General features: G+C 36.6%; 1 protein-coding gene across 8 annotated transcripts in view; it reads left to right on the forward strand.

The window, feature by feature from the left end:
• Window positions 1-27,400, forward strand: part of MAPK8 (mitogen-activated protein kinase 8) — a 100,179-nt gene that overhangs the window by 45,365 nt on the left and 27,414 nt on the right. For all 8 annotated transcript variants that reach the window (XM_045437984.1, XM_045437989.1, XM_045437986.1 and 5 more), the window contains 4 exons: window positions 13,729-13,899; window positions 17,292-17,421; window positions 23,269-23,327; window positions 23,417-23,555. In XM_045437984.1, coding sequence (XP_045293940.1) covers window positions 13,778-13,899; window positions 17,292-17,421; window positions 23,269-23,327; window positions 23,417-23,555 — 450 coding nt within the window. In that variant the 5' untranslated portion in view covers window positions 13,729-13,777. The remainder of the gene's footprint in view (window positions 1-13,728; window positions 13,900-17,291; window positions 17,422-23,268; window positions 23,328-23,416; window positions 23,556-27,400) is intronic.

Genomic DNA, 27,400 nt, shown 5'->3' on the forward strand with positions numbered 1-27,400 from the left:
AAGGAAGAGAAATACAGTAAAACCTTGGATTGTGAGTAACTTGATCTGCAAGCGTTCTGCAAGATGAGCAAATAATTGTTTTTTTTTTTTTTTATTTTTTTTTTATTTTTTTTTTTAATTTTTTTTTTTTCTTCAACGTTTTATTTATTTTTGGGACAGAGAGAGACAGAGCATGAACGGAGGAGGGGCAGAGAGAGAGGGAGGGAGACACAGAATCGGAAACTGGCTCCAGGCTCTGAGCCATCAGCCCAGAGCCCGACGCGGGGCTTGAACTCACGGACCGCGAGATCGTGACCTGGCTGAAGTCGGACGCTTAACCAACTGCGCCACCCAGGCGCCCCAACAAATAATTGTTTAAAAAAAATTTTTTTTAATGTTTTATTTTTGAGAAAGAGTGTGAGCAGGGGAGGGGCAGAGAGAGAGGGAGACACAGAATCTGAAGCAGGCTCCAGCCTCTGAGCTGTCAGCACAGAGCCCTGTGTGGGGCTCGAGTCATGAACTACAAGATCGTGATCTGAGCTGAATCAGATGCTTAACCGACTGAGCCACCCAGGTGTCCCAAGATGAGCAAACATTTCTAATAAATTTTAATTTGATAAACAAGTGATGTCTTGCAAGATGAGTAGTTATGATGCCAAATATCACATGATCACAACTGAGCCAGTGGTTCTTGACATTTGCTTTGATATACGAGTGCTTTGGAAACAGCCAGTTTCCAGAACAAATTATACTTGCAAACCAAGGTTTTACTGTATATAGAAAGGTAAGGTCTTTTTAGGTACTATATGCATTTAAAGAGTGGGAAGTAGATGAGAAAAGTTGCTTGCCAGGTTTGAGCAATTTGCAAAGTGGTTCAAGAAGAGTTGACTGAGCAGGTCCTGGATTTGGGGAACTTGTGAATGGTTTTTCCAGGGGTTCAAGAGATAGTGAAGCATGAAAGGTGATTGTAAGGATTTGAGAAGTAATTGTGACTTTTTGCAACATGTTTATTGCTAGTGAATGATGTGTATTATATGTGATTGTTTTTTTCTCCTCAATATACTAACATTTAAAAACCATAACTTTGATTAACTTCCTTATAAAAGTTTTTGGCCAGGTTCTGGCTTTCCGAAATGGACTACACTGGTCACTTAATTTCTTAATGCCTCAGGAGTATCATAATTATTATTACTCAGGGCTATAATACTCCTGGGGCCTTTTGAGCCCTATTATCAATTCATTCTTGTACTGAATCTAGCATGCTTTGTTTTGTTTCCTCTGTGCCATTTGTTGCATCAAATCATTTGACATTATTATTTAAGGATCTTTTTCCTTCAAAGCACTTCATTGTTTTATGGTTTAAAATTATTAGAGGCCCCTTTAGGGATAAATAAATGCTCTTAAGTTAGCTAGCATTGTTGACTTTCATGAATCAAAAACTCCAAACCAGAAAAGCCATTTTATCATTTCTGCCATTTAGCATGGGGACACCCATGTTATGTTTAAATTGCTTTTTAAGAGATTCCATGAGCTTTTTCCTCATGTAGGTTATTGGACTACTCCAAGTAATAAATTTTGGGGGGAAGTATGGGGGAAGGAGGATTAGAGGAGAAGTACTTAGTATCTGCTATAAATTTATGCAGGGGAAAAAAAAATCTGTGTTTTTAGTCTTTAGCCTTTGTTGTTGTTAATGTGTTATTAGTGAAAAAAAGAGAGATTTTTATGGTTGGTACAAGATAATAGATCTTACTCTGTGAAGGTCATCTTGAAGATGAGTTAGAGCTTAAAATTGAAGCTCTTTCTGAGTGATTGATTATAGGTTTGTAACTGGGCGATTAAACCTTTTTATTAATCTTGCAAATGTTCAGCTTAGATTTGTTATATCTGGTTATCACAATCAGATGGAAATGCTGCTTTTGTCCTCCATCTTGCTGAGCTTTCAGATTTTGAAACATGGTGTAATTTACTCTGAAATTCAATGATTATTTTTTTTCTCCTGGGAGCAGGCGTATTTAATTACAGAAAGCTGTTTGTAATGGAATCACTTTCTTCTAACACCTACATAGCACTTTTTCAAAATTCTTATCATAATTACACTGCTGGCAAGATAACTAGTGGTAATTATATGTAGAATTAACTAATATGAATAAAATCCTCGTACAATGCATCTGGGACACTTCTCATTTGCTACTTCTAATTTGTGGTTTTAGGAAGTGTCTCTGGTGGTGGTTGAATGTGATCAACATTTTCTTCTCTTGTGAGCCTGAGAATCTTATTACTAGAAGATTTGGCAAAATTATAATTAGAAAAGGTCAGGCAGGGGCGCCTGGGTGGCGCAGTCGGTTAAGCGTCCGACTTCAGCCAGGTCACGATCTCGCGGTCCGGGAGTTCGAGCCCCGCGTCGGGCTCTGGGCTGATGGCTCAGAGCCGGGAGCCTGTTTCCGATTCTGTGTCTCCCTCTCTCTTTGCCCCTCCCCCGTTCATGCTCTGTCTCACTCTGTCCCAAAAATAAATAAACGTTGAAAAAAAAAAAATTTAAAAAAAAAAAAAAAAAGAAAAAGAAAAGGTCAGGCATTTGAATCTGTCTCAAGGAATGAGTTCTTTCGTATGATCAGTTTTTTTGAAAGCAGAACAGTTAACCCAAGCTACCACATTGTACAAAGATGCCCTTAAAGCTATAGGTATTCTTTCTTGCCTAATAACTAAAAAAAAAAAAAAAAAAAGAAAAGTGACAGGAATTTTCAAGTATAAATTTTTTTTAGCTTTAAAATGAAAATATTGGGGCGCCTGGGTGGTTCAGTCGGTTAAGCGTCCGACTTCAGCTCAGGTCACGATCTCACGGTCCGCGAGTTCGAGCCCCGCGTCAGGCTCTGGGCTGATGGCTCAGAGCCTGGAGCTTGCTTCCAATTCTGTGTCTCCCTCTCTCTCTGCCCCTCCCCCGTTCATGCTGTGTCTCTCTCTGTCTCAAAAATAAATAAACGTTAAAAAAAATTTTTAGAAAAAAAAATAATAAAATGAAAATATTTTTTGAGTACCTTGAGGAATAGTATATTCTTACAGATTAGGTTACCTATTTTTATTGAAATGAATGTCATTGAGAAAATTCTCACTGCATTTTAACCACTAACATAAACAATCTACACACAGTTAAGCAGCCCAGAGCCAGCTTTCTTAATATTTTTGAGATTTTTTGCCATTTTGAGTACAAAGTAATTTGTAGAACCTTGGATACCAGCTAACTAAAATGTGAATGGTATTAGAATATATATTGGGTTGTTATTGTTGTTGGAAGGTACTTAGGAGCATCCTACTTTATTGCTAAGGGCACTGCTATAAAGTCCTGAGATTGTTAATAAATAACTTGAATGTCTGAAGTCTTGGAAACTTAATTCTGAAGCTTCGTGTTCATGTGGCTGCTGCTATTTTAGTTAAAGGCATCTGCCTCAAAATACAGAAATTGTGAAGGGACACTGATGTGTTAGCATTATTTTGTGGTTGGAATGTAATAAACCTACTCAAATAAGCTCAATTAAGAGATATATCTATTTTATAAATAAGTCCTACAAAAGCCGATTGCTGAAGTACAAACTGAGCCTTATTTCCTCTGCTCCCTTTGTGGCGGAGGGTGGGACTTTTCTAGAAAAGAGGGCATACTAGGTATGATTGTTATATAGTAAAAAGAATCACTGGTGGCCCAGACATCCAGGTTATCTTTTAGCTGGAATACTTTCTTTCTGCACTCAATGGATAACTAAAGACACACATTAATGTTTAAAGGATAACATGTTTAAAGGAAACATAGCTAATGCTTGAAGGATTTACCTTCTAGTTTTTTACAGAGGATCTGTGGGAGTAGATCCTATCCTCTTTATAAATGAGTAGTGCAGAAAAGGAGGGAAGAGATACCACCTCACACCTGTTAGAATGGCTAAAATTAACAACTCAGGCAACAACAGATGTTGGTGAGGATGCCGAGAAAGAGGAACCCTTTTGCATTGCTGATGGGAATGCAGACTGGTACAGCCACTCTGGAAAAAAGTATGGAGGTTCCTCAAGAAATTAAAAATAGAACTACCCTGCGACCCAGCATTTGGACCATTAGGTATTTATCCAAAGGATACAGGAGTGCTGTTTCGAAGGGGCACATGCATGTACCCCCAGTGTTTATAGGAGCACTATCTACAATAGCCAAAATATGGAAAGAGCCCAAATATCCATCGACTGATGAATGGATAAAGAAGATGTTCTGTATATATACAATGGAATATAACTCGGCGATCAAAAATAATGAAATTTTTGCAACAACGTGGATGGGACTAGAGTGTGTTACGCTTAGCGAAAGAATGTCAGAGAAAGACAAATATCATATGACCTCACTCATACATGGAATTTAAGTTACAAAACAGATGAACACAAGGGAAGGGAAGCAAAGATACAAAAACTGAGAGGGAGACAAACCATAAGAGACTCTTAAATACAGAGAACAAACTGAGGGTTGCTGGTGGGGTGTTAGGTGGGGTGGGGGGAGGGCTAAATGGGTGATGGGCATTAAGGAGGGCTCTTGTTGGGATGAGCACTGGGTGTTATATATAAGTGATGAATCACTAAATTCTTTTCCTGAAATCATTTTTACACTATATGTTAACTAACTTGAATTTAAATTTTTTGAAAAAAGTCTCAAATTTAGAGGGGCATTATTTCAACCCTCAGGTAGGCCCAGTTAGCCTCTTTTTTTAATAAAGTCTGAATAAGGTGAATTAATTCTTTTAAGATTCTAACTTCTCCCTAGAAGCTTCATTATTTTAATGCTTAATGGCAGTGATATTTCATCTTACACAGGTTTAACTTTTAAATATCCAACTGTGCATATCTTACCAACAAACTGAGATCAGTGACAGTTTAAATAGTACAGACAGTTCTGCCCATCCCAGTGAGCTTATGCCCTTGGAGGCAGGAATCTGTGTTCTGCTTTAATTAGTCCCCATGTTTTCCATAGGGTGAACATCTCATATTTAGCCCTAAAAATTATTGTACTAAATATTATTGTATATGATGATTTAAATAATTTTTAGGGGTGATTTTGTGCAAGTTTTACAGGTTATTTAGAATGGACTCTTGTGCACACTGGACTTAAGAGTTTAAAGTCAGTATGTAAAGCCAAAGTCAGAATCACTCTTGAAAGTTCCCTAACTCATAAAAGACAATATAAAATCTTCTGTGCATGCGCGTACACACACACACACTTCTGAACATTATTATGCACCTTTAAATTGGAGAATCACTAAACTAGAGTAAAGTACTCTAGGAAAAAAAAAAAGTATACAAGTGTCTATATGTTCAGCCCATTCAGCTTTGGAGATGGTAGATAAGTAAATAATTTTGCTTCTTCTTTCCTGTTGGTTTTATGTCATCCTGTTTTAATTTTTTTTAATGTTTTATTTATTTTTGAGAGAGTGTGAGTGGGGGAGGGGCAGAGAGAAGGAGACACAGAATCCAAAGCAGGCTCCAAGCTCTGAGCTGTCAGCACAGAGCCCAATGGGGGGCTCGAACCCATGAACCGTGAGATCATGACCTGAGCCAAAGTTAGCCACTTAACCAACTGAGCCACCCAGGTGCCCCTACTTCATTGTGTTTTAATAATAAGCTTAAGTCTTTTTTTTTTTAATTTTTTTTTTCAACGTTTATTTATTTTTGGGACAGAGAGACAGAGCATGAACGGGGGAGGGTCAGAGAGAGAGGGAGACACAGAATCGGAAACAGGCTCCAGGCTCTGAGCCATCAGCCCAGAGCCTGACGCGGGGCTCGAACTCACGGACCGCGAGATCGTGACCTGGCTGAAGTCAGACGCTCAACCGACTGCGCCACCCAGGCGCCCCGTAAGTCTTAATACTTACTAATAATTTTTGGCTGTGAGGATTATACTAGCTTGTTGAGTTTTACTTTTCTATAGAATAACTTCTGAAGTTAATTGGTTAAATTCTAAGCTTAGCTATTAAATAGATTTGTGATGCAACCAGAGTTACTTCTGTTGTCTTTGAGGCTTATCTGTATGGCTGCATTAAACTCATTCTTTTTTTCCCCTAAATACTTTTAATATAACTATTTAGTTTAACTTGTCTCCACATTCAGGCTTACCAGACCAACCATTTTACAGGTGGACCAGCCTGATAGCAGTAGGTCCTTGTGTAGACGTCATAGAAATTGAGTCATAAAAACCTAATTTAATCTCTTCTTTTCCCCTGCTAACAAAGGAAAACATTGGTGAAGATAAACAGAACAATTTATTAAGTAATTTGTGACTTCATATTCTTGGTTAACTTTTTTAGCAATTATTATTTAAATAATAACTATACAGAGAGCTGATATGTTTTGGAAATCTGAAAACCTAGGAAAGTAATCCTTACCCTCAAAAAGATCACAGTCTGGTAGTAAAATCTGTATATCTAAATATACAAAGTGGTTTAGATAAGACATTAGGTTCAGGCTGGTTTGAGTGGCAAAGGGTTCCTGAACATCATACTTAAACTGGTCTTTGGTAGATATAGTGGGATGGAAAAAATAAGTGAAAATGTTTCACAAAAAGGAAAGGGAAAATAAGCAAATTTCAGATACATGAGAGATTTGGGGGTTGATAATTTAGCCATGTTTACATTGTAGTGTTCTCACTGTAGGAATAATGAGAGGTGAAATTTGAAGGCCAGAGCTGAACTTCAACATTTACACAGCAATTGATTGCATGTTAGCTTTTTTGAACCTCAGTTTACTAATCTGTTGGATGGGATAATAATGCCTGTCTATTCTCTTACTCTTGTGAGCCTCAAAACTAGTCACATCGCTTTCCTGAGTAGGGGCATGAGTGATCAGAGTCCATACCATTTCTTCCTCACACTTGTGCTCATCCAGCTTCATCATGGAGAGAACAGGACAGCAAATGCATCCTCCATAAATGTCACCAGTAGCCTTAATGCCCTTATCTTGAAAATTGATCCTTTTGTCTCAGTCACTTGATGGTATTTTCTGATGGCAGAGTGACACCAGTATTTCCATCTGTATGGCCACATGTGTTCTGGATCCCATTCCTTTCTACCTTTTCAGAGATATTGTGCTACCTGAAACTTCATTTTTTTTCATTCCCCTATTCTCACCCTTCCTCTGTATATTGGATCCTTTCTATTAGTAGGTAAATATGTTCAGGTTGTCTCTGTGTTATATATGCTATGCTATACTATGTTATATATTATATAATCTAATCACCCTCCCTTAACCATTTACCTTTCTCTATCAGTTTCCTCTTTGCTAAATTTCTCTATACAAGTACTGACACCTACTTAACCTGTGTCTAAAATCATATCCTTCTCACACCTCAGCTCATTCCAGTCTAGCTTCTACCTTCATTACTCTAACTCAAGCGGTTTCTTTTTTTTTTTTTTTTTTTTTTTTAAATTTTTTTTTTTCAACGTTTATTTATTTTTGGGACAGAGAGAGACAGAGCATGAACGGGGGAGGGGCAGAGAGAGAGGGAGACACAGAATCGGAAACAGGCTCCAGGCTCTGAGCCATCAGCCCAGAGCCTGACGCGGGGCTCGAACTCACGGAGCGTGAGATCGTGACCTGGCTGAAGTCGGACGCCCAACCGACTGCGCCACCCAGGCGCCCCTCAAGCGGTTTCTTTGATATGTCTGTAGCATTCAGAGCTATTGACCACTGACTGTTCTTTAAAAACACTTCCCTTGGCTTCTCCAAGGTGTTCTGTTCATTTTCTATGTCTGGTTCTCTTCTCTGACTTCTTTGTTGGCTTATCTTTAATTGCTCATTAAATGTCGGTGTTTACAAAGCTGAATCTTAGGTCTCTTTCCCTTCCTACTGCACTCCTTTTGAGTAACATCATTCTCATTAGCTCAGTAACAACAACTCCTAAATTTGTATCTTTCACCCACACTCTCCTCTGAGGTCCAGTTCTGTATCTGGCTACCAACTTGATATTTCCATTTGGATATCTTGGAGATCTCTCCGACTCAGTGTATTTATAACTGTTCCTCTTCCTTCATATCCTTTTTCACCACCAAGATTTTTTTTTTTTTTTATTTTGGACTCTAGTATATGGGTGAAGGACTCAAATCTTCCTTCTACTCCTTACTAACTTTGTAACCATAGGCAGTTAACCTTTCTGAGACTTAATTTCACCATCTGGAAGATGGAAAAACAGTAATTCCTATTTCAACATAAGGAAACATCAGACAAAATGAGTATATGGGATTTATGCTTCCAGCCAAATAGTAGTAACAAGAACTGAATTTACCCTTAGCCATAAACAACTAGAAAACATCCATAGGCCTCTTGTGAGGATTAAAATAAATTTATAAAGCACTTGAAATAGGACCTGGCATTAAGTAAAGCCTATTCAAGTGTTTGTATTTATTTTATTATTGAATATGGATATGATGATAAATTATGGGTAGAAGCTAAAGTGGTGAGCAAATTATGGTATTAAATGTTTATATTATTTTAAAAAATTTTTCAAACCAATACTTTTAAGCTTCCATTATAAGAAAGTAGAAGAGCAATCCCAAAACAAGCAAAAAGAAGGAAATAAAGACAAGAGCAGGAAGTAGTGAAATAGAAAAGTATAAAAATACAGAAAAGCAGAAATTAAATTCTAACTTTTTAAAATGGTCAATAAGAGTGATAAAATTCTAGCCAGATTAATCAGGAAAAAAGAGAAAAGATGGATTATAATAACAGGGATGAAAGAGGGTACATGATTACAGATCCTGTAGACATCACATTGGACAACTTAGATGAAATTAGCCAATTCCTTGAAAAACACAGAACTACCAAACCTCGTTTAAGAAGAAATCGAAAGCCTGAATAGTCCTCTGTGTATTAGTTGTTTTTTTTTTTTTTTTTTTTTTTAATTTGCAATGAAAACCTTTCCACAAAAAAACCCTTGTCCTTGAAGGCTTTCCAGAGACATTTTATCAGACATTCCAAGATCAAATAATACCATTTCTACACAGAGTCTTTCAGAAAAAGAGGAGGGAACACTTCCCAACTCATTACATTCACCATGAAAGAAAACTACAGACCAGTATTCCCTATAAAACTAAATTGAAAAACCTTCGACACAGTTTAAGCCAAGTGAATTAAAATAAAAAGGATACTTTTGACTAAGTGGGATTCATTACAAGAACACAGGGGTGCCTGGGTGGCTCAGTCGGTTAAGCGTCCGACTTCGGCTCAGGTCACGATCTCGCGGTCCGTGAGTTCGAGCCCCGCGTCGGGCTCTGTGCTGACAGCTCAGAACCTGGAGCCTGTTTCGGATTCTGTGCCTCCCTCTTTCTGACCCTCCCCCGTTCATGCTCTGTCTCTCTCTGTCTCAAAAATAAATAAACGTTAAAAAAAAAATTAAAAGAAAAGAATACAGGTTGGTTCAACATTTGAAAATCATCAGTGTAATTCATTATGTAAACCAACTAAGAAGGCAAAACTATATTATTATCTCAATAGATCCAGAAAAGTCATTTGACAAAATTCAGTACTCATTAATACTAAAAACTCTCAGTGAAATAGGCCATAAGGAGAACTTTCTTATCTTGTTAAATGGCATCTCGTAAAATCCTGTCATTTACATCATACTTAGTGATGAAAGACTAAATGCTTTCTCTAAGATCAGGAACCAAGGGAATGATGTTTGTTTGCTCTTGCCACTTCTATTCTGGATTGTATGGAAATTATAGTTAGTACAGTGGGGCAAGAAAAGGAAGTCAGAGGCATCCAAGTTGGAAATGAAGAAATGAAACTGTGTATGTAGGACATCTCAAAGAATCCACAAAAAAGGCTACTAAGACTAATAAATGAGCTTTGTACAAAGTTATTATACAGAAAACTTAATTGTATTTCTATGTGCTACCAATGAACAATTGAAAATTTAAAAATTAATTAACATGAAAACATTTACAATAGCACCCAGAATACTAATACTTAAGGAGAAACTGAACAAAATTTTGCAAGGCCTATATATTGGGAACTGTAATATATATAAAGGATTACATATTATGTGATTCCATTTATATAACATTATTTAAATGAAAAAAAAAATGATAGTGGTGGAAACAGATCAAACTGCCAGGGGTAGGGTTGGCAAGAAAGTGTGATTATATACAGGGATAACATGAAGGATTTTCTTTGGTGAGATGAAACACTTCTGTATTCTGATTGTGATAGAGATTACACTAATAGGTGTATGTGATAAATTTACATAGAACTGTACACACACACACAAAGTGCATATAAAAACAAGTAAAATCTGAACAATGTCCGTTTCCTTGTTGGCTAATAGTATGTACCAATGTAAACTTTCTCTATCAAATATCAATTTTTGATAATTGTACTATGGTTATGTCAAATGCTCTCATTTGAGTGAAGCTGGGTGAAGCATTGCCAGGAACTCTGTACTATTTTTGTAACATCTGTGTTGGTTTAAAATTATTTCACGGTAAACAGTTTTAAGAAAAAGACACTGTTAAGAAAATAGAAAGGCAAGCCACAGACTGGGAAAAAATGCTTGCACATCTGATAAAGGATGTATATCCAGAATATATAAATAAGTACCAAAACAATTATATTTTTAAATGGGCAAAAGAATTAATTAGCTACTTCACAAAAAAAAGATGTAGCACGTAAGCCCATGAAAAAATGTTAAGCGTCGTTAATTATTAGGAAATGCAAATGTAAGCCACAGTGAAATACCACTGTGCACCCGCTAGTAAAATGTAAAATCACAAGAAATTGGCAATCACAAGAAGGTTACTTTGCTTACTTTTGCTTACTTTTACTTACTTTGCTGGTAGGAATGAAAAATGGTATGGCCACTTTGGAAAACAGTTTGGCAATTTCTTTTTTTTTTTTTTTTTTTTTTTTATTTTTGAGACAGAGAGAGACAGAGCATGAACGGGGGAGGGTCAGAGAGAGGGAGACACAGAATCGGAAGCAGGCTCCAGGCTCTGGGCCATCAGCCCAGAGCCCGACGCGGGGCTCGAACTCACGGACCGCGAGATCGTGACCTGGCTGAAGTCGGACGCTTAACCGACTGCGCCACCCAGGCGCCCCAGCAATTTCTTATAAAATTAAACGTAAGAGTCAAAAACCCCATTCCTAGGTATTTACCCAAGATGAATGGCAGGGGGAGTGTGAATGTTTATACTAGCGTTATTTGTAATAACCTCCAGACTGGCAACAATGCAAATGTCCAAATGGTATATCCACACAATGGAATACTATTGGGTTGTAAAAAGGGATGCAGCATAGATTGTTCTGCCTAGAAAACTCCCTTATTTCCGTGTCTGGTTAACTCATAATCTGTGTTCAGATCCTGCTCAAACATCACAGCATAAAGGGAATTTTTTCTTGAGCCCAGACTAGCAGGCTTGCTTCTATCAGCATCCTGTCCTTTCCCTTCACTGCTCTTATCACAACCATAGTGATACACCAGCAGATTCTAAGCAATGTAAGGTCTCCTTATCGGTCTTAACTGCAAGTTCTGTGGATGGCCAGATGCTGAATACTATTGTGTTTTGGTACCCAGCATAGATTTTTACTCAGGCGTGCCGGTAAATATTGTACAGCTGATAATGTAAGTGAGTAGAGTTTTCTATTTCCTTTTTGTAGGAGTGGCAGCTGTGGCTTCTACAGAGGGTACTACTGGCTGGGTCTGCCTACTTAACCTTGGGTACCCTGCCTGCTATCCCTGCTCTGTTCTGGGGTGTTGTAGCTATCATTGCTCAGCTGCTGCCACAGGTTAGTCTAGACTTCTGCGTGCATACCATGGGCACTCCTGCTCCTGGGCCATTCTGTTCTGAGAATAAAGAGAAGCCTTTCCTTGCCATTAAGGAGGCTCTGTGCTCAGTCTCTGGCTATATGTGCAAATTACCAGAGAGCATTATTACTGTCTCCAGGCCCTGGGCCAACCTAGTTTCCAGGATAAATGTGTAGCATATTTGATGAGGGCGCTGACACCCAATGCTTCCTTCTTTTCCTCTTTTCACTTCTCTATTTCCCTACTCCAGTAGACAAGAAGGAATTCAGGTTAAGTTAAGAAATTGGTCTGGGTAACCAATACCTATATTTGATCAGCCTACGGGCATATCTAAGTGTTTAAATCATGAGCAAACTTTTTCTTATAAGCCTCTGGTTCCACTTAGGTAGATTGATGACACTTGGCATTTCAGACACTTCTCTCTGGAGCGTTACATGACTAGTTTTAGTTACTAATTTTGGAAGTGTTTCTCTGGCCCTTCTTTAATTTATCCAAATCATTGATCCGACTTTTCAATTGCTCTCAATTTATTTACCTTCTTTTTTAAAGCTTACACCGTTTGGGCATTTTTGTTTAGTTTCTGTTTATTCTTAACGCCATCACATCTAAGAATTCTCATTAATTTTAATTTTCTCTCTTATCTGGATTGGTACAATAGCTTACTAGTTTTGCAACTAGTTTTACAACTCTTGCTCCGCCTCCTCTTGGAGTGTAATCTCCAGGTAGCAGCCAGGGAGCTGTTCAGTGGTTTCTGTCCTACTCTGGGAATTAAACTGTTAGAATCCAGTTCATGAGCTTCTACATAGTCTGGCTCTAGGGCGCAATACAGTGCCTGGCGCAGGTTAGACACTTAGTAATTCTTAGTGTTTGTTAAGTTGATTCTTTACATTGTAAGTCTAATCAGGATTTTGTTTTTATTTTTGTTTTTGTAGGCGTTGCCTTGCAACCACACACACAAACAGTAATTCTTTAGACTTAACTGGTTTCTAGTCTTATTGTGGGATGTGGGGAGTAGGTTGGAGCTGTCTTGCATGCATTTTGCAATAGGCCACTTCTGTCTAGAATGAGTAATAGGTATGTCAATAAATACAGCTCAAACAAGTAGAAAAAGACTTCCTTGGCTTATAATCAGGCATGTGGCAAAGAACTGTGGTCAGAACTTAGGTTATGCTTCTGAGGCCCCACAATTCAGAACAGTATATTGCTTTATTTCATATCCTAATATACTAAATGCTTTTCTCTATATATTTTCTCATTTTTAACTTTGTTATCTTTTTATTTTATTGTATAGTTTCTACCCTTCTTCTCATCCTTTCAACCATTCTAACAACATATGCATTACACCCTGGGTGTTGCTGTTGGGGGTCAGGGGCATGGTGACAGCACTGTACTGTGTTTGTTAGGTAGGGGTGATACATGCTAACCAGCTTACTTGCCTGCCAGTTGGTTGTTTCTTCCATGTCACATTAAATGAGTTTAAAAATTATGATAGTATCAATTTCTCACAAAAATTAAGTTTTCAGTAATCTATAATAAATACATAAAATGACTGGTTTTAAATTTTAAACTATGGAAGTGACCTTAAAAGCATGTTTAGTTATAATTATTTGCTTTTGTTAAAATGTTTTTACAGTTTTCCAATAAGTTAAGACATGTATGCATATTAATACTAATGACTTACAGTGAAGAAATTGTTTACCCTTGTAAAAGCTTTGTTTCGTTTTTAACTATCAATCCTCTCCTTAAGTATGGCAGATGCTAACCAAGTTCTGAGGTATTTTTTCTTTCTGTTTGTGTTTTAATGTATTTTAATGAAGTAGCTCTTTTACCGTGCTGTAGCAGTCTGTGTTACTATCAGTGAACAGAGTGAAGACTTAAATTTTAAGATTAAATACATTCATTTTGTTAACATCACATTTTGTTCCATTTTGCAGCTTCTCGGTGAATATTTGGATGAAGCCATTAAATTAATTGTTTGCCATCATGAGCAGAAGCAAGCGTGACAGCAATTTTTATAGTGTAGAGATTGGAGATTCTACATTTACAGTTTTGAAACGATATCAGAATTTAAAACCTATAGGCTCAGGAGCTCAAGGAATAGTATGGTAAGTTTTACTTCCAAAAATTAGGCAGAGAATCATTAACTGCTATCTTTTCTCCTCTTGTAATATAGATACCTTGGTAAATATTTAACTTGCTTCAAAAAAGTTAAAATAAAACTGTGTTATTTAAATTAAAGCTATAACATGGTAACAATTTTGTTCTGGGTTGATGTTCTTTATTATTCATTAAACACAACTTTATATATCAGCACTGTCATCTTTAAGTATAAATTATGATTAAATACGTGGTCATAAGCCATGTAAAGACAAATAATCTATATCAGGAAAGAATAAGTGGCATGCTTGTTAATTCCATGTATACATCTATTCCCATAGCTAGTTTAATAAGAAGCTTCACTTAATCATCATTTTCACACTACAATGAAACTCTGGAATTTCAGAAATCTTATTTTATACTGGGGAATGAAGTGAGCTCATTTTTCATTGTATGTTTCAAAAACTCATATGTATCTTTAAAACTGATTTACAAGCTAATTTCTGCAGTGGGTAGGCTTTATAGATCAACATAATTCTTAATAAACTGAAGTGTAGAATACTTTTTGGGACAGTTCTGCTAATGATTTTAGATCACTAAGTTAGCATAATCTAGTGCTTTGGGGAATTCTTAGCCTCGCTCTAGCGTAATTATATCTTTATTACCTTTTCTTGACCAGATTTGTCTCAGAATCTATTAAAAATCATGTGTTTATGACCCTGCAGGTCTCCCCCAGGTTCCAGAAAAACACTTGTACATGTACCTAAAGAGACTTTTCTTTGCAACACTGTTTATAATAGCAAAAATTGTTAATAGCAGTGAGTCTATCCATGAGAATAAAAAATTGTGATATATTCATACAGTAAAATACTATACAATATTTAGGATGAACTGGAGCTGTGTTTCAACAAAGACAGTCTCAGAGTTGTAGTGTTGTTGAGTTTAAAAGGAAGATGCGGAATACATATACCTTATAATACCATTTATATATAGTTGAAAATATACAAAATAGTACCATATATTTATGGATGTATATGTATGTAGAAAGCTATAAAAACATTAATAACACCAAATTCTTCAGAATAATGTCTACTTCCAAAAATAGAGACAAAGAAAGGGGACTTTATCTGTGAATTTTTTAAAAATTCAGAGCAATTATGGTAAAATGCTAAAATCTCTCACATTTCTGTAATAGGAACAGTAGCATTTATTCTCTTTTTTGTACTCTCGAAATAATTTGTAATACCAAAAATTACAGAATTTGGGTAACTTTTTTTTTCATTTTTAGTATTTTGGGTAACTTTAAAAAGTTTAAAAAGCTGGCTGGTTGTCATTTTAACCAACCACATTTAACCAACCACAAATTCATTGTAAAGAAAATAATGCGGTATAGTCAATACAGGAAGGATTCTGAAAGCCAGCTCATGGTTCAGATTCTAGCTTTATGATGTACTAACTTTGTGATTCATGGCAAATTAATATTGCTAAGCCTGTTTTCTCACCTGATTTACATTATTGTGAGGAATATGGTATTTATATACATACATATATACACATACATACACATATATATGTAATATATGAACATATATATAAAAGTATATATAAAAATGTTTTTTCTATACCTTCACTTATCCTCGAGAGGTAAGTACATTTTGAAATTTGTGTACCAGAATTTAAAAAAAAAAAAAAAAAACTGCTTTGGAAGGGACCTCAAGCCATCTTAACCAGCCTCTGTTTTGTCCTAAGGAATAAGTGTCTTCAAATATTTTGCTTATTCTTTCACAAAAGATTATTATGAAATAGACAAATATTAAGCTAAAAAGTTTTTAAACTCACTGTGTGTGTTTACTATCACTGTCAACTGAAGAAATTAATTTTTTTAAGGCATTATTTTGGACCCCAGTGATAGATGGTAAGATTCATTGGGATCTGGATTGATCTCTAATTTGTACACATTTAAGTATCAACAATTAGAAATCTAACTTCCTTGGATACAAAATAGTACAACCTACTCAGATACTTTTGAACCTCTATAGTTTAAAATGTTACTTTAACACAAAAAATTAATAGGAATGAATTTAATGGTTAAAAGTAAAACATACTTTATCTGAAACAGTCAAAACTTTTAATCATCTTTAATGACCCCTTATGTTGTGGGTGTTGTTTTTTAATTTGGGGAGAACATATACACAAATATGGTATTTTCTAACTAAAGAGTATAATATTTATGTCTGTTTTGCTATGTGTATGCATATGTACCTATATAGGAAATAAGTTATGTCCTATATATTATGTATAGATGCGTCCATTTATGCCAAAGTGCTCATTTCTTAATACATATTTTTTCAGTACATTTGATACAGTGAGGTTGGATGAGAGAATAATTTTAGTCAGTAGTGTGCTAACTTTCCAAATATATAAACAGAAGTCTTTAAGTATGTTAGGTAGTCCAGTATGAAAAGCATAACCTCATGTCTTAGTCTTTTGGTCTCCGCTTTGCTTTTAACTTTCTGTCTAACCTTGGGCAAATTACTTATTAACCTCTGGTGAATAAGTGGTGAATTCAAATGATTTTAAAAGTTTCTTTCAATCATAACATTCTATAATTTTAAGATAATTTACCTTATTTGTGCTTTACTGTCTCTGGTCTGTCATTTGTAAAACATGATGTTTAGTCAGTATCCTATGGTAAAGATATGAAGAGTAATGAGTATGGTGTTGCTGTATGTCACAGAATTATGTGTTTCAGTAACAGTTATGAAGCATCTTCTAATGTCCTGAAATCTAGCATTCATATCTATAGGCTTGATTTTTTAATTCCCTTCTCCAAAACAAATTTTAAATACTTTTACATTGTAAACTAACCCTTTGTATAGCTCTGTATGTATGTTCCTTCCTCTTTCTGTATTCATTTTGTTGTGTCCAAAGAAGTTGGGAGTGATCTACTTATGTCGAATTCTTCAGAAAGTATTTTGGGTAGAATTTATGACCACACGTATTCTTTAATCCTGTCTGCCCTTGGTGTAGGTGCAAAGTGAAGGATTCATCAGGCTTTAAGCTATGTATTGGGCCTGAATACTCATTAAACATTTATGCATTGAGTGCCCATTGTATGCTAGGGAAATCTTGGAGGACACCCAACTAATAAGTACAGTTTCTGCCTTCACAGTCCATTGTCTCTTTGAATCCATTCGCGTTTTAAGAAGCAGTTAACAATGCTATACATTGTTGGAATATGCTGTAATAGGTAGGGAAGAAACACGTTGCCTATCAAACACTGGAAATTGATACAGTTGCATTTATCTTTGGAGAGAGTAAGGAATCTACATGAATGTTTCATAAATTCAGTTTTGTAGATTTTAAAGCTTTGTTGTTGTTTTTGAATTTCTTGTTACAGTGCAGCTTATGATGCCATTCTTGAAAGAAATGTTGCAATCAAGAAGCTGAGCCGGCCGTTTCAGAATCAGACTCATGCTAAACGGGCTTACAGAGAGCTAGTTCTAATGAAATGTGTTAATCACAAAAATGTAAGTGAACATTTGAGAAAATGTTGTAAGTATAGATGAAATCAAGATTTGTTCATGAATACATAACCAACAAAACTTTTAAAAATATTAGGTGCTTTAAATGCTCTTCCGGTTTGAAACATTATCTAAAAGGGATATATGTCTGCAGTGTGAATTTTTCTCAATTTTATTAAATTATATCAAAAGAAAAACAGTTGATGAAATTTAGATTGTGTAGTTTTTTATTTTTCAAAAGGAGTTTTAAAAGAGGTAGGTGTTTTAGAAGAACTTGATTTAGACTTGATCTCATCTTCTACTTTTTGTTTTCTGGCAGGCTGACATTTCAGAAAACTGTAGCCTTAGCACAGAGGTGAAATTGTTCCCATTTTACTTTGACAATAGTTATTTTATTTAATATTGGATATAAAATAGAAATCATTTCTCCCTACCCCACTCCTGGTTTTTTAAGTGATGCTGATACTCACTGGTGACTTTAAGTTGAAGATAGTCAGTGATTTTATGAAGCAGTTTAGCAGAAACTTCAAAAGATACTTAAATGAAATTAGGAAAGCATTCCTAATTCTTTTTCCTAATGATTATAAAGACTTAAGCATATAACTTTCATTCATTTTGAGAATTGTTAACACTTTGTAAAACTTACTTTCAGCATACTTTCATGATTACTTTAATGGAATGATTTTTATAAGCCAAGAGGAAATAAACTAGGAGTAAGTTGTGCAAGGGACGGTTTTATGAAGTACTAAACCAAAAGCATCTGACTGGAGATGTTTTGTGGTATATTTGTCTAAAGGAGTTTATAAAATACAGTAAGCTCCATGCTTTCTGATTGCAGATAACACAGTTTACCACATTTTGAGAGCTAACTGTGCAAGTTTCTGTGTACTGGAGTTACTAGTCACTGTTGGGGAAGGATGAGGCTCCTGACTTGGGGGAGCTTATTATAGTGTTATTTTGAAGACAAATAACAGAGAGTGAAATACCGAATATGATAAAGCGGTAGAGGTTTGATTGTCATATCATGGTGGGTGGAAAATAAGTGCTGAGATTTCAGGGGAGAGAAGATTGCAGTGAGCTTTCATGAAATGGGAATGCTTTGGGGAAGGGTGACCCTAGACTAATTCTTAAAAATGGGGTAAAAATTGGATTGTTAAAGAAAAAGGGCCTCCCAGAGAAAAAGAACAGCGTTTAAAAAGAGATACAGTTTAAAGTCCGTCAGTGACAGCGAAGAAGTTGTGCCACCATTCTTGTTTAGGTGGGAGCCAGCCATGTTGCTTGTCTGGGTTTTGCTGGTGGTCTTTCCCTCTCAGATGGAGCTGCTTATGCCTCTTGTAGCCTGTTTCGTGGCAATGATGGTGGTGATATTGCCTTAGTTTTGCACTGGGGACATGGCCAATAACTCCCTATTTCCTGAGCCAGCCGACTGCAAAAATAGATGGTTCCATCGACTAAATGGAGGGCGTGGAAAGCTTGTTTCACATAGTTAACCCTCTGCTGGGGGTGGCAAGATCCACGCAGGCAATACCCTTGGCACCTAGAAGAGTGCTGACTGACGTAGAGTAGATGCTTCTAACATATTTGTTCAGAGAATGAATATAAAACTAAATACAGTTGACCCTTGAGCAAAGTGGGCATTAAGGATGCTGACCCTCTGTGTAGTTGAGATGTACATATAACTTTCAACAACCCCAAACTTAACTGCTAATAGCCTACTATTGACTGGAAACCTTACCAATAATATAAATAGTCGATTAACACATATTTTGTGCATCGCATGTATTGTATTCCTTTATTTTTTTAATTTTGAGAGAAAGCACGAGTTGGGGAGGGGCACAGGGCGAGAGAGAGAGGAGAGAGAGAGAAAATCCCAAGCAGGCTCTGCACTGTTAGTGTGGAACCTGATGCAGGGCTTAAACTCGTGAACCACGAGATCATGACCTGAGCTGAAACCAAGAGGTGGACAATCAACTGAGCCCCCCAGCCACTCCTACATGTATTGTATTCTTAAAGTAAGCTAGAAAAGAAATGTTATGAAAATCATAAGGAAAATTTTTACGCAGTACTGTACTGTATTGAAAAAAATCCATGTGTAAGTGAACCCTCCTAGTTTGAACCCATGTTGTTCAAGGGTCACTATGTATAGGGAAACTAGGAATGATGGAATTTTTACATTCCTGATGGATGTTTTTGTAATGTCTTGCCTTTTCAGCAGTTTCATGCTCTACACAGATTAATCTCTTCATTGGTCTAAACATGTTTTTTCCCACCCTCTTTTTTTGTGGTAAAATACACATAGTATAAAACTATCTTAATCATTTAAAACATACAGTTCAGTGGTACTAAGTGCATTCATATTGTTGTGCATTTGTTACTATTTCCATAGATGCTTTTGTATGTCCACTTGGTCACTTATCTCTGAACACACTGGTGTGTCACCTAGCACACAGTACTTCATGTCTGATCGAATCCTTCAAGAGGAACTGAGGCTCGTTGTCTCCTCTTAACCGTGGACATTGTAATCCTGTTTGGAAGTCAGGTCACCGTTTGGTTCACATTGTCTTAGCAAGTTATTCTTTGTCACAAGCCTGCTAATAGGTCACATCTTTCCCACCTTTCACTTTCTTTTTTTCTTTATAAAGATTTTAATTTTAAGTACTGTCTATACCCAACATGGCACTTGAACTTATCAAAACCTTGAAATCAAGAGTTGCAAGAGCCAGCCAGGTGCCCCCCCATCGTTCACTTTCTTTTTACTTTTTGCTTTTGGAGATTAAGTATATAGTACTTGCTGTTTCTCCCTAGAATTTCACATGAAATCTGGTTTCTGTTCCCAGACTGTTGGGGGTTGCTTTTTCCTTTGTTCTGACTTTTCACTTGCTGGCTTCACTTATCAATTTTGCTCAGGATGCCTTCATAATAGCTGCATTACTTCATTAGTGACCTTTGTTTATATAGCAGAAATTGTGTGTGTAACTAAAAAATTATCCATCTCTCCTGAATTCTTCATCTCATTCACATGGGTATTATGATTGGAGACATTTTCAAAATGCGTTTTTGAAATCTCCATATAGGTACTTGGTCACATTTCTGACCTGCTGCCGCTCTTTGTTGTCGTTGTTTTAGTCAGAGAAGAAAGTACAGTTTCTTGGGGAATTTTTGCCTGCTTCTAGTAAGTGTTACTTCTTTCACATACTTCCGTATCACCCACTTAATCAGCACTTGACTTTTGTTTGCTGTCCAGTCTATGATTGATATAATTTCCCTTCTGTTCTTTTTTGAAGGAAAAAAAAGGGCCACAGTCTGCCTTAATCTTTTATAGCACCTTTATTGAGATACAATTCACATGCTGTACAGTTCATTTAATGTGTGTAATTAAGTGGTTATTAGTGTATTCACTGATGTATATGACTACAGGCAGTTCTAGAACGTTTTCATCACCTCAGAAAGAATCTCCGTATTGTGTAGCTGTCACGTTCCTATCTCTCATCCACCTTAGCTCTAAGCAACTACTGATCTCTTGTTTTTATATGCTTTTCATCTTTAACACTTCTCTTGTACTATAGGATTTCTCAGATAAGAACAGTTCTACTATTTCTACAAGTCTGTAGATGTGCAGTTCATCTAATTAGGAGCCAGGAATTCATTCATTTAGAGCAGCTAGATGCATTCTTATTATCACTTTCCCTATCTTGAACAGATTTGTTAGACCTTTTCTGATCTGAAAATTATGTTTCTGAATTTATTCACTGAACAAATATTTGAATGCCTCTTATAAGCAAAGCTTCGTACTTAGATGAATGACATAAATTCCTCCCTCATGTAGTTTGTCTAGAAAAATATTCCCATTCCTAAGTGTATTTGTCAATAAACATTTTAAAAATGTGTGTCCGTTATCTCCCTGTGCTAGGGCTGTAAGAGGGAATAATTCTTTCCAACAAGGATCCTGGTGTGATTGGGATGAGGCTGTCATGAAAATGAGTCTATACTACAGTGTGTTAAATGCCATATTAACACATAAGACATTGTGGGAACAAGGTAAAGAGAATATTCAGCAACCCATCAAGGACTAGATAGAGGTTGTTAGACTCTACAAAAGACATCAATTTTGAAAGGAACAGAATTCAGTAGGTAAATATGACAGGTACAGGGAAGAGTATCTTTAAAGGCATTGAGAGTTTTTAAATATATCATTGTTTAAACTAATTTAGTATGGCTAAAGTATCAAGTTTAATAGAGGGCTTAGCAGGAGACAAAGTGGGTTGATATTCTGTCATGGAAGGATCTGAATATACTTCCTGCAAGGGAGTTTGGGAAATTTTTTTGCTGGTAGTAAGTTTTTGAAGAGGTGAGTAATGTGATCAGGTCTTTCTTTCACCATATGATAGGCAGTAAAATGGTAGCTGGATTTGTAGAAAACCATTGTTAGGGAACCTAATGTTAGAAGTAATTACAGCATGAACAGTCTAGATGAGATGTCAGAATCCTTTACCTGTATGGTAGCGCAGGGAATTGGAAAGAAGAGATTGAAGTTCAGACTGACAGTGGAATGGAATAGTATTCTTTTCAACATTTATTATGGTGCAAATACTGAAAACAGAGTCAAAAATTACTCTAAGCCGCCTTTGTAAAAGAGAAGGCACTCTGGAAAAGTAAAGGGTTTGGGTAGGAATGCTAATGAGTTCAATTTTGTATTCTTTGTGAGACTTTCATGTGACATGGCAATGTGTATTTGAGACTTCTAAATTAAGCAGGGCCTTTTAATGTATATTTGGAAACTGTCCAACATAGAGATGTTTAGAGAAAAAGACATGTATTGCCCCCAGGGAAAGGGTGCAGATGGAGAAAAGGATTAAAGACAGAATGGTGGGAAAGAGGGCATGTCTGTGGATGAACCAGAGAATGGACTGGGAATGAAGAAAACTGGGAAAGTTCAGTATTATGAAAAACTGAGGGCGATGGGGGAGTTAGATAAGAGCTGATGGAAGGTATTTAAAATTTGCTCACAAATTGGGGCACCTGGGTGGTTCAGTTGGTCCGACTTCGGCTCGGGTCATGATCTCGCAGTTCCTGAGTTCGAGCCCCACGTGGGGCTTTGTGCTGACAGCTCAAAGCAGCTGCTCCACCAACCTAGAGCCTGCTTCAGATTCTGTGTCTCCCTTTCTCTCTGGTCCTCCCTTACTCATGCTCTCTCTTTCTCTCTCTCTTTCAAAAATGACTAAATGTTAAAAAAATTTTTTTTTTAATTTGCTCACAAATTATGTAGATGATTGTATATATACATCCTTGATAATTGAGTATTCATAAACGGAATGGATATGTGGAGCTCTTGTGTTGGTACAATTTTAAGAGCATTTTTAGGTTCACGGCAAAATTGAGAGGAAGGTACAGAGATTTCCCATATACTCTCTGCCCCCACACATGCATAGCCTCCCTCATTATTCATATCCCCCACCAGACTGGTGCATTCACTATAATCAGTGAACCTACAGTAATGTGTCCTTATTACACAGAGTCCATAGTTTATACATTAGGGTTGTCTTTTGTATTGTACATTCTGTGGATTTGGACTAATGTGTAATGGCATAATATCTACCATTATAGTATCATGCAGAGTATTTTTCACTCCCCTAAAGATCCTGTGTGGTCTGGTTTTCTCGCTACCCCCAATCCCTGGCCATAAAGTTGTATTAGGTAAAATAGAAGAGATCGCTTGGGCTTAGAACATAAGATTTTAATATTCTTATACCATTGGTAGATTTTTTTTTAATCCATGTATTTGCAGTTCCTAAATGAAAGTATTATTAAGCAGCAGTGGTGTCTAATTTTTTTGTCTCTCTGCTTTTGCCACAGATAATTGGCCTTTTGAATGTTTTCACACCACAGAAATCCCTAGAAGAATTTCAAGATGTGTAAGTGTGATAATTAAAAGTTTACATTCATACATTATTCTTAGATTGTTGCTGTGCACTTTAGCTGTCATCTTTTCTCACCCATGAAGTTACATAGTCATGGAGCTCATGGATGCAAATCTTTGCCAAGTGATTCAGATGGAACTAGATCATGAAAGAATGTCCTACCTTCTCTATCAGATGCTGTGTGGAATCAAGCACCTTCACTCTGCTGGAATTATTCATCGGGTTAGTAGAAAAAATTATCATCATGTTCTTTTTTTAATTATTGAGGTGAAATTCATGTAGCATAAAATTAACCATCTTTTAAAGGGTTCAATTCATTGACATTTAGTACATTCACAACATTGTGCAACCACCACCAATGTAATATTTCAAAATATTTTCATTGCCCCAAAAGAAAACCTCATACCCGTAAAGCAGTCAGATCCTCTCTCCGTCTCTCCCTCCCACCCCTCAGCCTCTGGCCTCATACCAATCTGCTTTCTGTGGATTTATCTCTTCTGGGTATTTCATATTAAGTGGAATCATATAATATGTGACCTTTGTCTTCTTTAACTTAGTGTAATGTTGTCAATCTCGTTCATGTTGTGGCATGTATCAATAGTTCATTCCTTTTTATGACTGAATAATATTGCAGTGTATGCATTTACTACATTGTATTTATCCATTCATCCATTAATAGACATTTGGGTTATTTTTACCTTTTAGCTTTTGTGGATAGTGCTGCTATGAATATTCATGTACAAGTATTTGTCTGAGTTCCTGTTTTCAATTATTTTGGGTATCTTCCTAGGATTGGATCATATGGTAATTGTTTTTTTAACTTTTAGAAGAACTGCCAAACTGTTTTCAATAGTGGCTATACCATTTTACATTCCTAGCAGCAACATTCCTAGTAGTGAATGTTCCTAGCAGTGAACATTCTGATTTGTCCAAATCTTTGCCAGTACTTAATTGACTTTTATTCCAACCATCCTAGTGAGTACAAAGTGATATCTCCATGTGATTTGCCTTTTCCTAATGACTAAAGATGTTGAATGTTTTCATAAGCTTGTTGGTCATTTGCATATCTTCATGGGAGAAATGTCTGTTCAAGTCCTTTGCCCATATTTTGATGGGGTTATCTTTTCATTGTTGAGTTACAGAAGTTCTTTATATATTCTGGATCCTAGATACTAGACCCTTTTTTTTTTTTTAACGTTTTATTTATTTTTGAGACAGAGAGAGAGCATGAATGGGGGAGGGGCAGAGAGAGAGGGAGACACAGAATCGGAAGCAGGCTCCAGGTTCTGAGCCATCAGCCCAGAGCCTGATGTGGGGCTCGAACTCATGGACCGCGAGATCGTGACCTGAGCTGAAGTCGGACGCTTAACCGACTGAGCCACCCAGGCGCCCCCTAGACCCTTATCATATATGTGATTTGTAAATATTTTCTCCCATTTTGTATATTTTCACTTTCTTGATATCCTTTGATGTACAGAAGTTTTTTAATTTTCATGAAATTCAAGTATCAGAATTATGTGGAACTGCTGTAAGGACAGAAACCTAGACCAATGGAATAGGACTAAAGAGTCCAGAAATAAAATCGCATATCTGATTTTCAACAAGGGTGCAACTGATTTTCAACAAGGGTGCAAAAGGCCAGTTGGGAAACAATAAGTCTCTAATAAATGATGCTGGGACAACTGGATTTCCACAAGCAAAAGAATGGCTTTGGACCTTTTCTCACATCATACACAAAAATTAACTCAAAATGGGTCAGTAACCTGAACATAAGAGCTAAAACTATAAAATTCTTAGAAGAAAATGCAAAAATAAAGGTAATTATTTGACAATGAATTCTTATAGAGGATACTAAAAGCACAATCAGCCAAAGAAAAAACTAATTTTGTAGTAAGTTTTGAAATGGGGAAGTGTTGAGTCCTTTTAAATATTGTTTTGACTCTTCAGGACCCCTTGTGATTCCATCTGAATTTGATTATCAGCTTTTCCATTTCTGCAGAAAAGTCATTGGAAGTTTATTTATTTATTTTTTTAGGTTTATTTATTTATTTTTGAGATGGGAGTGGGCAGAGAGAGAGAATCCCAGGCAGGCCTGGCACTGACAGCGCAGGGGCTTAAACTCATGAGCTGAAGTCAGATGCTTAACCAACTGAGCCACCCAGGCACCCCAAGTCATTGCAGTTTTAATAAAGATTTCATTCATTGGGGGTACCTGGGTGGCTCAGTTGGTGAAGCTCCCAACTCTTGATTTTGACTCAGCCCTTGACTCCAGGGTCATGGGATTGAGCCCCACATAGGGCTCTTTGTTGACAGCAGGGAGCCTCCTTGGAATTTTCTCCTTCCCTCTCTGTCTCTGCCCTCCCCTGCTTGCTCGTGTGCATGCACACATTCTCTCTCTCTCTCAAAATAAATAAAAATAAACTTAAAAACAGAGATTTCATTCATTGAATCTGTAGATTGCTTCGGTAGTTTTGCCATCTTAACTATATCTAGTATTTCAGTTCATGGACGCTGAATGTGTATCTTTCCACTTACTTAGGTTGTATTAGTCTGCTTGGGCTGCCATAACAAAATACCACAGACTCAGCAGCTTAAACAGCAGCTATGAAATTGCCCTCTGAGCTCTGCTTTTTCTTTATTCCCTAAATTTTTATATGTTGTGTTTTCATTTTCATTCATCTCTAAGTATTTTCTAATTTCCCTTGTGAATTGTTCTTTGCCCCATTGGCTGTTTGAGAGTATGCTGTTTAATTTCCACAAATTTGTGAATTTTCCAGTTTTCCTTTTTCTTGATTTCTGGCTTCATTCCATGGTGGTCAGAGAAGATACACTGTATGATTTCAGTCTTTTAAAATTTATTGAGACTTGTTCTGTCACCTAACATGTAGTCTGTTCTGGAGACTGTTGCATGTGCAGTGTTTTTGGAGGGAGTATCCCATATATGTCTGTTACATCTAGTGGGTTTATAGTGTTGTTCACATTCTTTATTTCCTTATCTTCTGCATAGTTGTTTGTCCATTGGTGAAAGTAGGTATAGATATCTTCAACTGTTATTGTATAACTATCTGTTTCTCCCTTCAATCATGTCCATTTGTGCCTATATTTTGGAGCTTTGTTGTTTATAATTGCTGTCTCTTCTTGAGGGATTGATGTTTCTGTTAAAATTTATTGTCCTCCATTGCCCCTTGTAACAGTTTTTGTTTTTAAGTTTTATTTTTATTTAAGTAATCTCTCCACCCAACGTGGGGCTTGAACTCACAACTCTGAGATCAGGAGTTGCATGCTTTTGCTACTGAGCCAGCCAGGCACACCGCCCCCCCCCCCCCCCGCCCCCCGCCCCACCTTGTAACAGTTTTGACTAATAGTCTATTTTGTCTGATACTAGGTTAGCTATTCCACCCCTCTTTTGGTTTCTGTTGGCTTGAAATATCTTTTTCCGTTCTTCCACTTTGTGCCTTTGAATCTAAAGTGAGTCTCCTTTAGACTCTCTTAATAGGATCAATTTTCTTGTATCCCTTCTGCTGTTCTCTGGTTTTTACTTGGAGAGTTTAATCTATCTACATGAAATGCAATTATTGATAAGGAAGAATTCACTTCTGCCACCATGGTGTTTTCTCTATTTCGTATCTCTTTGTTTCTCAATCCTTCCATTGCTGCTTTTTTTGTGTTTAATTGCTTTTTTAGTAGTGTGCCATTTGATTCTTTACTCATTTCCTTTTCTGTGTCATCTTCAGTCATTTTCTTAAAGGTTACCATTGGGATTGCAAACTTAGTCTCTTCAATTTATAACAGAATCTATTTTAGATTATTACCACCTTACCCTCAATAGCATACAATAGCATACAAAAACTCTATTCCTGTATACAGTCTGTTCTTCCCCCATTATGTTGTAGTTGTCACAAATTACATATTTATACACTGTGCCCAATAAGATAGATATGTTATTATTGTTCAGTGCATTTGCCTTTTAAATCATATGTGGGGTGGGGGTGAATAGGAGTTAGAAACACAAAACACAGTAATACTGACCTTTGTTATTTACCTATGTAACGACTTTTACCAGTATT

Source organism: Leopardus geoffroyi, chromosome D2 (assembly GCF_018350155.1).
Source record: "Leopardus geoffroyi isolate Oge1 chromosome D2, O.geoffroyi_Oge1_pat1.0, whole genome shotgun sequence".
Taxonomy (NCBI): domain Eukaryota; kingdom Metazoa; phylum Chordata; class Mammalia; order Carnivora; family Felidae; genus Leopardus; species Leopardus geoffroyi.